Source organism: Acromyrmex echinatior, chromosome 9, assembly GCF_024713525.1.
Source record: "Acromyrmex echinatior isolate Ae372 chromosome 9, ASM2471352v2, whole genome shotgun sequence".
In the NCBI taxonomy this organism is placed as follows: Eukaryota; Metazoa; Arthropoda; class Insecta; order Hymenoptera; family Formicidae; genus Acromyrmex; species Acromyrmex echinatior.
This window is the reverse complement of record NC_141860.1, coordinates 10461589-10474747: the sequence shown is the minus strand read 5'-3', so window position 1 is coordinate 10474747 and position 13159 is coordinate 10461589. Positions and strand designations below refer to the sequence as shown.

The 13159-nt window shown below is 36.3% G+C and overlaps 3 protein-coding genes across 7 annotated transcripts in view; 2 read left to right on the top strand and 1 right to left on the bottom strand.

Moving 5' to 3' along the window:
• The window catches only part of twin (CCR4-NOT transcription complex subunit 6-like twin), a 292189-nt gene that overhangs the window by 38365 nt on the left and 240665 nt on the right, over window positions 1-13159 (top strand). The gene's annotated exons all lie outside the window — the stretch shown is intronic.
• LOC147908614 (CCR4-NOT transcription complex subunit 6) overlaps window positions 1-13159 on the top strand; it is a 361019-nt gene that overhangs the window by 269698 nt on the left and 78162 nt on the right. The window lies entirely within an intron of this gene.
• LOC147908613 (uncharacterized) overlaps window positions 1356-13159 on the bottom strand; it is a 146553-nt gene continuing 134749 nt past the window's right edge. The window contains exon 6 of the mRNA XM_087409745.1: window positions 1356-2395. Coding sequence (XP_087265871.1) covers window positions 2360-2395 — 36 coding nt within the window. The 3' untranslated portion in view covers window positions 1356-2359. The remainder of the gene's footprint in view (window positions 2396-13159) is intronic.

The following is a 13159-nucleotide window of genomic DNA, read 5'->3' as shown; positions in this document are numbered from 1 at the left end:
CACGCTCTGCCGTGCATCGATACTACCTATGATTTAAAAGCTTGCGTGGCTTCAATTTTGGAATAGTGTATTCCTGGAAGGTACCCTTGGACAAAAATATATCTCCTAAAAATGCAAATATTTAGTAAGTAAATCACGAGGCACGTTATTTGCATCTACTCGTGATGATAAATATTTACATTATTATTACCATTCAATTATCTTTGATTTAATAATTGTTTAGTTTGCAAGTTAATGTCTTGAAATTTGACGATCGGTTAACAAATTAAACATAGTTCCGTGTTGTGCTTAAAATCATTTACATTCGTGTAAAGCCGCTCGTTATTTCAATTGCCGCGCCGGTTATGAAGATGAATATGTATGCACTGAAGAAGAAGATAATGATATTTATAATTCATTCTTACGTGTGTATATCGCGCATTTGCGAAATATTTAGGAACGTGGGAATCGCTTTGCATGTCACTTTTCAAGAATGCGGTAAGGGAGACTATAAATTTGTTAGTTAATCGAAATAACTTGATCTTATTTATACCACGAGTCCTCTCTCTAAACTGAATATAAGTTGGCTTGATCTACTTCGTGGCACGTACTATCCTCTTTGCTTGCAAGAAAAATAAGAAGTAATGCATTGTCAAAATCTCTCTTTATTTCTCATTATTATTTATTTAATTAGGTATGTTATTGTCATGATAATTTTTATTTCATACATTATATAGAAAGTTTCTAGATACTATTTTTAAAATTTTACTCTTTTATCCTTTCTCCTGAAAAAAAAAAAAAATGTTTTATCAAGATGATAAAATAAATTACACGTAAAATTTGTTCAAATCCTTCAATCGTAACGATCATTTAACTTGAAGTTTGCCTGAGAGCGGGAAATAACCGGTATCACTAACAGTACTTGGGATTATAACCGCAGAAATGAAAGGATCATTTACTGGTGCACGTATGCTATATGTATCTCTCAACATCGATGATCGAACAGTTTACGACAAAGTATCTGTTGTCGAAGCTGTCGTCGAAGCTACTGTCGCCAGGTAGACACTCGCTCAATAACACGGCGAAATGACAGTTTCCAACATCGTATCAGTCGCCGGTCGCTCGTTCGCTGCGAATCGTTTATGGATTTATAAACGTCAGATGGATACGAGTACGTCGATTCGAAGAACGTGAACACGCGACGTGACGCCAACGGATGACCGGCGATTACATCTCCCTCGCTGATGATGTGCATTACCGTCGTCCGTGCGCGGCAGCGCGACGAAAGAAACCGGCGGCGCCCTGTTGTGCCGCGAATCGGCCGGCGAGTGCATAAAAGCAGCGGGATACCGCGCGCTTTAATTATTCCCCTTGTACGCTTATTCCCCTTACGCCATCGTGGAACCCAGATTACAGCCGCCTCGGTGATTAACCCTTCCGCGATCCGCCTGGGAAAGTTCTAATAGCATGTTTACTCTGTGAACCATTTTCAAACCCCATAAAATCGGCACACGTAGGTGTGCTTGTAGATCGTGTGTGCGGAAGGATGTAAATCTGAAGCGTTGTTTCCTACAGTATCCGAATTCTTGGAATTTTACAAAATAAACGAAACAAAAAATGATGAACGGGACATGGAAAAAAAGATAGAATTAACGTAAATGAAAAAAAAAATATATTACTTTTGAAGTTAAATACGTAGCATACAAGTTCAACAATTGACATTGATCGATCATCACTTTCGATGAGCTGAAATTAATATTAGCACAAGAAATGTGAATTTTATCGTTGTATTAGAGTTGCTTGCCAGCGAAGTCAAGTTAAATCAGGTGGAATATTGACTCGGGGAAGATCGTCGTCGCTAATGCGTCTCGTCTCGCAATCCAGCCAGGATCACAAGTCACACCGACAATGCACTTGGAGACTCTGATCTAATCTGTAAACAGAGAAACTGGCGGTGTACGCTACGTGCACATGAGAATCACGTGCGAATAGATTATGCGAATACGCATCGCCGGACGCAAATGTTTATTTAGGAAGCGGTGCGTCCTCGCGATATACGGCATTATGATAATCCGCCATGCCTGGCGTGAGTGCATGCGGATGCACTCACTAACGCCAGTCACGTGAATGAATTTTGAAATTGTTTGCTAGTAAAGCAGAAGTGAAGAAGACACCAAACTTTTACTATAGAAAACACTGAAGAAGTATAAAAATTATTTACCTATGTACTTCGCGCCGCGATGCGTGGACAAGTAGAATCATCGACTTATTGACTCGAATTGTTTGCCGATATTATCGAAGCTTCAATGTATGCGTTATTTTCCAAGATATGTACAAACGCATTTTATCCAAGGGAGGAGAAATACGATCGAGCAGGTGGTTATATGTTTGCGCACGGTAATATGAGGTCGCAAGACTGGAATAAGGCAACGAATTTGAATAAAGAATGCGGTCCATTTTTACTTCTATATTACTCGGGACTCAATTGTACTTCAGGCAAAGGGATGCACACACACGCACACATACACATACACACTGACTGCGCGTAATTCTGCTTTAGGAAACAGAGATGAAGTGACTTGGTCTGGCTTACGCAAATGCGGGATATAAAAAGTAATGTCGCCAACTGCGAGCAAAAGAAATTTAATTAAGAAATTTGTATACAAACTCCCATCTCTTTTTGCAAAGAAAACTTAGTGATCCGTACATCGCGTACCTTATCAAAATTTTATTTTACATACGCTTCGCTTTTACGCGCTGCCATCGCTGTAAAAGTTTATTGACATTGCCTAACTTTTGTTAAATAAGTTCAAATAAGTTAAATAACTTTTGTTAAACTTTTTTCTAAATTATTAAGAATATGTTTGTAACTTTTTAATAATTTTTACGCAACTGTAGGAATATTGTATTAAGTAAATTATTTATTAACCTACATATATATATATATATAATTTTATTCTGTAAAAAAATTTTAATTTTTGCATAACATATATCTTTTATTTTTTCTCTTTACATAAAAGCAACGAGAATCTAATATATACATGTCTGAGAGTCTAATATTGTATATATATGACGAAAAAATAATTAACCTAATAAAGTACATAAAAAGTTACTCTTTTATGATGAAAAAAGTAACTAACGTGATAAAATATATTCAGAGTTACTCTTAATAAAAACATATAGAGCGCATTGCGTTGTCGCGTCATCCCGTCGAATCTCCAATGGCAACGAATGTAGCAGCGGTAACCGGATCGCGTTGCGCGCGTTATTCCGTTGCGAAATAAGAGAAAAAAAAATGGAGACAAGCGGGGAGGCCGGGTCGGACCGGACACACGCGTGTACGCACAATGGCGATGACCGTTAAATTCAAATCAGCTGAGATATATAACGGCCGATGGTTGCATGAACGCGCGCGTTCTAACTAGAATGAATGCGGTCTGCTCCGACAGGGAAGTTAGCGTAACGTTTTGCAGGAAGAGCGCAGGCGACGATGCGACGGGACGATGATGCCGCAATGGAGTCCGGTCTCTCCTTTTCCTCTTCTTCTTCCTTCTCCATAACGAACGGGAAGGATCCCGGATCCCGCAAGACACACGAGAACGATTTATAAACGCGTGGGCGAGAATGGTCACGTCGAGAGCGATACCGGTACACGGTATACGGTATACATGAACACTTGGTGTATCTTTACCGTACGTGTAGTATGCACAAATACTCGGATCGATTCCCGCGTTATCGCATCCGAGAATTGCGCGAACAATTTGTAAAATTAAATAAGAAAAATAAAATGAAGTAGAGACACGATACTTTGGAGATATTCTGATGACGTAAATACAAGCAGAAATTTTGAATTTAAATTTTTGTTTCTTATTTTTAGAAATGTGATTTTTGGCCACATATCTGTTTTTTTTTTTATTTCTATACGTAGGTATGTATATTCTCTTATATTCGAATTGTAAGCTTGTATCTTCGATGAGCGAGAATTAACTGCGGTAATCCGATATTTTTAGACCGTAAATCTTCCGTATCGGATACTTTTTTTGATATCGCAAGCGATTTGTACGAGAGACCCGCGAATTCCTCGACCGGAAAGGGGAATTCACGGACGAAAGGGTTAACGGATGGCGGGATACCACAGCATAGCGATAGGGTTTGTAACGACCGTATTAATACTCATAGCATGGTTCGCGTACCCCTCCGGTTCGGAATTCCGGCTTGTGTGTATGGAAATCCATTAGACTCGCTGACAAATCAATAGGCGCGGTCGTTACAGCGAGGCGAGCGTTATTCCTGCCTTGCGCTACCATTAGAGAGAGGCGGACAGGTGGACGATTAAGAGATACCGAAACACGCGCACGGAACCACCATTATCGCACAAGATGAAGGGGGAGAGAGAGAGAAGAGAGAGAGAGAGGGGGAGAGAGAGAGAGAGAGAAAGAGAGAGAGAGAGAGATTAATATCCTTCGGATCGGATCGCCCGCTACATTGTGCCGATACGGTCCGACGGACACCACCAGCGAACGGCCTGCTATTGACAAATGAACGTGTAATCGACATCCGATATTCGACCGCGCGAGAAGATATAAACGCTACGCTCACGGGGATGCGAAATTGCACGCAGGTTAATTAGCTTCGCAGATTTTATTAAGATATTGCAAGTTAGTAGTATCGCGCAATAATTCCCGGAACGATTCCCGCAATGGTTCAGCAAAAGGTGCACCAACTGCCAAGTGCAGAGAAAGACTTCTTCTGCTTATTAAATTGTAATATATCTTGCGACTTATTGGATTACTATGTCGGGAGAAATTGTTATTTTACTATTTTTTATTAAACTTTAAGTAGGTAGATTGGTTTAAAGATACACAAGTTGGTAAATGGAATGCTCAAACACTCCAAAAAAACTTTAACTTTGCAGTTATATTTTTTAATAGTTATACATATGTATAGAGTTAAATGTTGACTATAGATTGTATTATGAGATAGAGAAATGTAATGGACTTTAGGTAATTTTACTTTTTGGCAATACTCTTTTTCCAGAATAAGGTAACTGTGCCTGAGGTATTGTGATTATCTACCTACTTAAAAGCTTAAAATATGCTAGTTAATAGATGTGATGCTCAGAACACTCTGAAAATTGTTTAATTCTTTAATTACATTTTTTTTTACTAGTATAATATTTTATAGTTAAATTTACAACATTTAGTTTAATTATAGGAATGTAAAAATAATGAACTTTAAGACTTCTGGGCATCTGAGCAATATTTTTATTTTATATTTTCAGCACAAGGTTTTAAAGAAAATTATAACTGAAATGTTCTAGCCACCTGTCCATTTAAAAGTCAATACTTCGTTGAAATTATTCTTTTCTCGCGTCAGCTCATTTTAATTTTCTATTTTTGTTGACTTAATGCCGTTGCATGAAACCATCCTTATCTGAAAACGATAGACGTAAGTCGGTGAGGATTTTACTTCACGAACGAGGAAAAGCGAAATGAGACAGGCGGTTCATTGCCGCGAACGGCGCTCGTTTCGAACGAAGACGACCGTCAGCGTGCGCTCGCGACATAACAATTATTTGAAAGAACCCGCCGGATGGAGAATACAAAGTGCGTTCTTAGGTAAATGCGCGATGTCCGCTTCTGACGACAATGGTTGTCCTCTGCAGATACGAAGACAACCTATTGGTCGTCTCGTGTCTTATCGTTATTCCTTTGTGCTCGTTGCTCTTCTTACCGTCTTCGTGATCCTTGTCGCACATTTATTCTACACTCTATTTCTGGTATCTCTGTCTTAAAGAAAATACAAGATCTTATCTTTATAATTTATAGAATGTTATATACAAGTTTGTGTAAATATTTTCACAAATTTATAACATATCAACTTATAAATACATTTACATGAAATTGTATGTAACATGTATGTTGCTATTAATTTATACATGTCACAGTCAAAGTGTTAACTTAGTAAATGTATATACTTACTGTAGTCTGCTGTAGTCAGTGTATATATACATTTACTAAAGTTAACACTTTGACTGTGACATGTATGTGCGACGTTATTTTGCTTGAGAATTTGTATAATCAACATCGTGTCAATTTGCTCCTAAAAAGATATAATCTTTGCATTTTATTTGTGGATAAGTCAGAATTCGCTTAGTATGCCTGTTATCGGTACGCAAATTGAATCAAGTTACGCGCCATCACCATCTTAGTTAAGGGGAGGGAATATAAACTTATGAAAGATTGATTTATGAAATCTCCGTGAAGACGATTAATAATCGCAGGGCTCTGCGAATCGATATAAGATTTTTTTCCGCGGTCTCACGATTAATCATCCGTTTTCGCGCGCGCCAACTGAATCTTATTGTTGGAAAGTTTTATCCGTCACTCGGTTTCCCCATCGTCGATTTTCCTTCAATCGATCGAAACTTTCTCTCCTGTAAATCTAGGAATTTACGTGAATTAAAAACAAAGTGAAACTGCGACTCCTACAAGAGTGATGGATGAAATTTATAACTTCTTGATGTCGCTCCGGGACCACTCAGAATTTAGACTGCTTTATTACTGTCTTATAAATTTGGACGCACGCGATTGTCGATTTATTTTTAAACATTATAAATGCGACGAAACCTTATAATACAATATTCATTAAAAAAACACAAAGTCAAGGAAATAACTCGTTTGGTAAAATATTTTGTTAACATTTTCCTCGAGATCTCAAGTCGCTACGAGTAATATCGACGATCGAAAGTAAAGAATACAAAAATTGTGGAGAAAGTAAACTGCGTTATATATACACAATGTAAAATTATTCATTTATTATGTATCTTAGTGAGACTTAAAAAAATTGTTGGAGTAGATGTTTAATTTAATTATATTTGTTAAAAAAAAATAAAAATCGATCATGATTGCAAAATTTAAATAACTTTATGCAAACGAAATAATATTATTTTTATATACCCTCTTAGAAATATCTTCTTCAAATAAATCGGTTGGAAAGAATTCGACCGTTACTTTTGCATTAGCCTGAGACTCCGAGTGTAAAAGTATCATCATTGTCATGATCGTGAATGATACAGACTATACAACAAAGTTCAAAGATCCGACAACTTCACAGTTAGACGCAATTACACGATCGAATGGACCGCATAATGGACGGCCAAGTGTTTCTCTGTCCGACCGGGTAATTGAAATCCAGAGATGCCGCCGGTGGGCGCGATTTTATGGGGTTTCCCGGTAAGATCCCGGCACTCTACCGATTCCTCGATCGTAAAATCCCCTTCGCGCCTACGTGACAAAACCACGAGTGAATGGCACGTCCTGTAGCAGCAGGCTATGCAAATAAAATCGATCGGGCAAGCATGAAGCGGTAAATTCCGGGGCGCCTAGCGCTTTAAAATCATCTAATAGTACACGCTTCCGTCCGAGGGCGGTATTCGATCTCGGTGTTCGAAATACCGTTAGAAGAATTATTTCGGAGAAGATCGGTGAAATTCAAGACGTTTACGGCTTCACGCGTTATCGATTTCGCTAATACTAATAGGGTTTCGGTAAACCGAGAGACCGACGAAAAATTGCTTTTAAAATAAATTAAATTTTATGCCGAACAATTTTAGTTTGTAGTTCTCGGGATATTTTTTGAAATTTTTAAATAATCAAAAATTGATTTTCAAAACGTCAGAAAGCAGAGTTTTCAATCAACTGTGATTGAATGTTCAAAAATTAAAACTTATGATTTTTTCAAAAATATTAGAGTATTGACACCAATTTCACCATTTTATATGTTACTCATGAATGTATTTGCGCTTGAAACAAAGCTCACTTTATGAAGTTTAGACATTGAAATGTTTGTCAAGCTGTCAAGAATGTTAAATTACTATTGCACTAATTATAATATATTTTATTTTATGGAATATAATATTATTATTATATATTAATGAACAATCACGAGAACATTATTAGAAAAAAGTGTTCATTTTTTAAATTAAATTAATGTATTAGTTTCATTGCTTTGTTATGTAGTAAAGATAATTGATTATTCTTGAGAATCAATCAATCGATTATGTGGTTTTTTTTTATTACGGTTTTATTACGATAGTAAAAGGCATAGCGAGATCGTGTGGAAATGTAATTGAAATGTAAAAACCGTGCTCTCCTTCTCTTGCAGAGCAAAGTGAATTGTCTTGATTCCGCCACGGTTAAATGCAACGTTAATTACATTTCTCTGTTATCTGCATACTTTTGCATAGCGAAATGCTCCTTTGTTTAATGCAATTTCATTAGTCTTTCGTGAACTTTAACGCGCTATACATTTTATCCCCCGCCGCGCCGGGGATAAGCGTATTTCTCTTTTCATTTTCCCGTTTCTCCTCAGAAGCGGTAATTTTAGACTAACAAAAAGTTATCCCAAATCCTGGCAAGCTGTCGTTAAAAAGTCGAGTAAATAATAGTAGTGTTCTTTTAAATTAAAAAAATCTCTTTCAGCAAATATCTAAATAAAAATATTTTTACAATATTTTTTTATATTAATCAAATATTATAGAATAAGCATTAATTGAGATTTCATTCATTTATATTAATAATCATTAAATCCTGTTTTTTTATTAAACATTCTATGTAAATTTACTTGTCAAAAAGCGAATCTATTATTTCGCTTTCGATTCTATTTTAAATTAATTGTGATAATTTTCGTACGTTGTCTCGCTTTCGAGTGAAAGCACGGGATTTTAAAATCGCTTCATTAAGCAACGAAAGGATGTTATAATACGTAAATTCGTACGCGAATTAAATTAATTGCGCGCTTGATTTCGCATAGCTTTCGCGCCTTTGCTCAATAATGAATATATCAAGCCATTTGAATTTCTCTTAGCATAATTATAATCGCATAATTATAATCCGGTATTTTTATAGAAGAACAACGAGTCTTTGGGAATGTTAATAAGTAATTGCTCATTCGAGTATAAATAATGGGCATAACTATGACTTTTATTTGTGGAAAACTTAACTATAACGACTCGATATTTTTGTCATTTGCTGTTCTCGAAAGATATGAATAGAACTGACGATAACTTGGTTATTTTTTTTCTTTACTGAATTAATCAAGGTATTATATCGTTTTTTTAGATATTAGTTTCTAAATATGGGAAATTTATTGAATTGATAATATTGATGCTTATTTTACCATTATTCAATTTCGATTGTAATTATCATTTTTAATTTCCCTTATTTTCTTTTCGTATTCTTCTTTATAAAATCTTATCTTTCTTTTCTTGTATCTTAAATTCCGAAATAACTTAAGATACGAATAAAGTGTGCTGTATGCATACGTTAATAGGCACCCTAAGGCTCTTGTCATTACTTGCGATCGCAATGGCGTACAATATTGACATAAACATATCGTGGAGTTTAAAAAAATTTGCATACCGTTGCCTGTCGGCAACTCGGCGCGATAATTTGATATTCAGTGTATTTTGTTAGCATCTTCGATCTCGTACGGAGTGAACTTTGACTGCATGCGCGCAGTTATCTGCTACCGTCTTTCTGCGGCGAAGTGGGTCGAATTTCTAACGAGGCCTGCTGACTGCCTGACATAAACTTTGACGGCAGATATGATTAGCCAATTAAACGGGTCCGCGTGTAAAAGGCGAGTGCCAATATCATGTCGTAACTTCCATCAACGAGTTAATAGGAACATCCTATCAGCTCGCCATACTAACCTTAGAACCTTACCTTACATTCGATTTTATTACGAGTAGCAGTACTGTAGATTTTAACTTAACGTCATGAACTGCTCGTTCTCACATTAAACTTTAATCGTTATTACGTAGTAACTTTTTCGCGATTATTGTGGTGTGGCTGATATTTTTATCGCTATCTTTAAAACCGTATTCCCGTATTAAAGTTATCGTCTTTATATTAGAACCGTTTATTGAACTATTAATTATTTACTATATCTAAACTTACCTCTCTTTATTATTAGTTTTTATCTCGCTATGTTAGTATCTTTATATCTTCGTAATATGTGGTTTAAGGCTCGCGAGATCTATTTGTTAAAGGGATTTACACATTTGCGGAATAACAAATTAATTTCCGTGTTTAGAAAGCGTAGAATGCGTCAGCATTCCTCCCAGCTCCTTTTTAGGAAGGAAGAGAAAGAAAGAGAGAAAATTCCTGTGCATTCAGTGGAAGACAATAGATTGGAGAACGTGACTGTACTGTCGTCCTCTCTGAGCGACATTTCACATTGAAACAATACGTCTGCGCGTCGACAATTTTCCCTTTTCTTTGATGTAGCACGTCACGTACCGGACAAAAAGTCAGATTTCCGCTTATATGATTTTACGTCGTAACGTAGATGTTGCACAGAATTGTTACGATTTACGGTGACACATATCCTAACGCAAACTCACGTCGCAAAGCAAGTGAGGGAGTTACTTTATATCGAGACACTTTCTTGACAGCTTTAATACTTTATTTGACAACTTTGATATACTTTCTTTTCTTGTTCTAATATATAGTGTACAATATATAAATATATTTGTATGAAAATGTGAATATTTCCTAAATTAAATATTTTTCTTACACATATATATTTGTGAAACTCTTTGCACGCAAAAAAAATATTTTGCTGCTCCAGCTAGAATTATAGCTGTTTTTTTTTTGTATCTGATAGAAAATTATGTATCATACGCATAGAATAGCACAAATCTAAATTCTATCTCTATCATCTCTATAATGCAATACATATCGCAGTACTTTCTAGAAATTTATCTATTCCAGCTATTTTTCGTACTTAGATAATTTTCGTTGTAACTGCAAGATCATTTTTTTTTTTTTTTGAGTGCGTGGAACGTCTCATACATTACGCAGATGTTGACGGTCTTTATGAAAAGATTTCTTAAAAAGACTCGAATGCCGACGGTGCACGCTAATATCTCCACTGTCGCGTAAATGCGATCCACCGACTAAGTATCCTTTCGCTTGCGATTTATGCGTCAGCAACAGGTGTCGAGAAGGCGCGACGCGACGGCGATTCAGTTGCATCGCTCGAGAAAATCGGATAAGAGCCGGGGAGAGCGAGAGAAATTCGCGACTGGAAATTTTCGGTAAAGGGCGAAACAGGGTAGAAGCTTCTCGTTAGCCGATGCTTCTTGCGTTTATATATATAAATGGTAATCCTGGTTTCTAGACTGGATCGCCAGGTCGGGGGAGGAAAGAGGGAAGGAAAGAGAATAGGACGAAGACATCCCTCGACGACGAGGAGCTAACAGTTGTTTCGGTCTAAATGGGAAGTCTGATTGCGCTTTTGTTTTCGGATGTCTCCCTTTATCGTTTTTCGTTTCTCTTCAGCAGTCATCGTTAGTTGCGTTGTTACTGTTACAGTATTATATACATCTCTCATATTCATTCTCTCATAGTATTTTATTTATTTATTTTATTATTAAAAATGGAAGAATTAGCGATTTTTAATTGAGCAGTTTATTACATTTTTCTTTTTTATTATGTATTTTATGTGAATGTAAATATTTTTAGACAGTTAACTGACAGTTAACTATCATAAATAGGATAAGCTTAATTTATGAATAACTTCGGTCGATAAGAAGAATATGCTTTAGCGAATGAGATGGTTTTTCGAGGACGTGTGAAATATATGCGAAGATGAAGGCACAGATGGGCAGAGTCCGCTTTTTTTACCCGGCCTGCAACGGTGAAGTGACCTGCCAGACACCCATCAACGCCTCAGACATAGACGAGCCGTAATAATCGTCCTCCTCTCGCTCTGTTCTGCTCCCCTTTCCGTTTTTTACTTTTCCCTCAATTGACCTGACTTGACTCGACCTGTATTTAATTCTTTGATTCTTTTACGTCTTGTCATTATGATTAGCGTTCAGAGTATATTACAACGCATCGATGTAAAAGAAATTTTTATCTCATTTAGAATCCCCTCTTCTCAGTCTTCTCCCGATGCGTTGATCAAACTTTTCGTTTTGTTTCTGTATTTGTTATTACGTTCGAATTATTATTATAATTAATTAATTTAATAAGAGAAAAACAGTGTTTCCATAGAGAGAGAGAAAAAGAGATAAAAATAATGGGAGAATTAAAAAAAGAGGGAATTGGTACGAATAAATTTTGTCCTGTCCAATTTGTATGAAAAATCAATTATGAAAAAAAGTCTAAAAAGGATATAAATGCAAATACGAAGTCTCTTTAAATTGATATCACAAATAATTTTTTATAAGAATATACTAGTAAAAATATTAATTTTTCTCTACTATTCCTGATCTATTCTTTTGTACAACGTGATTGTACAACTAAGATGATAATCAAATCTCTTTGTTAGCTATGCCTTTATCTAGATATAATAACATAAAGAATCAGCGTTCCCACCCACGTCCGTTTGTGCGAATGCATAAAAGTGGGCGATTTTTCAGACCGTGAAACCGGGTAGGCGCCACTTCGTCTAGAACGAAACCTCGAGGCGATTATTATACGCGTTGCATTCTTCTCGTATGTAGGCTAGTAGTGATTTCCGCCTACCCTCCTCCTCTCCTTCTTTCGCGTTCCTATCCCCAATTAGACGTTACATTTTGTAATTGTTTCCTCCAGACCCCGCTCGCTGAAGTTAATTATTCGGATCCGTTATGTTCCCGTTTGCCTTTACTCGCTAGGAACGAACACGCGGAATGTGGTGCAAGCCCCGCCGCGCGCATTATGTCACGATCATTACCTCTAACAAGCATCTAGTCTAATAATTAGCACCGTGCGCTAAATTGCGCACTCATGAAACTTATGAAAAAACTACATTCGTACGTTTAGTTGCGGTATTGAAAAAAAATCAGACCTTGAAATGTGATTCATTTAAAATCTTTAAAAATATTAGTACACATTTTAAATTAGTAATTAGTAAACAAAATTAATAATTGTTTTTAATGTAAAGAGCTCATATAACAAATAGACATAAATTAAATTTAGAGACTATAAAATATATGCATGTTTACAGAATAATTTTGATTTATTTGTTGAAGATGTCGAGACTGTTTATGCTTTCACGCAGCATGAGGAATTACTTAGCGAGGTATAATTTACAGACAGAGAATAGGTCGTGTCTCTGTGCTGTGTGTTTTCACGTATTTATCTTTCGCCGAGAGATGAAATACAACCATGTATCAAGATTTTTT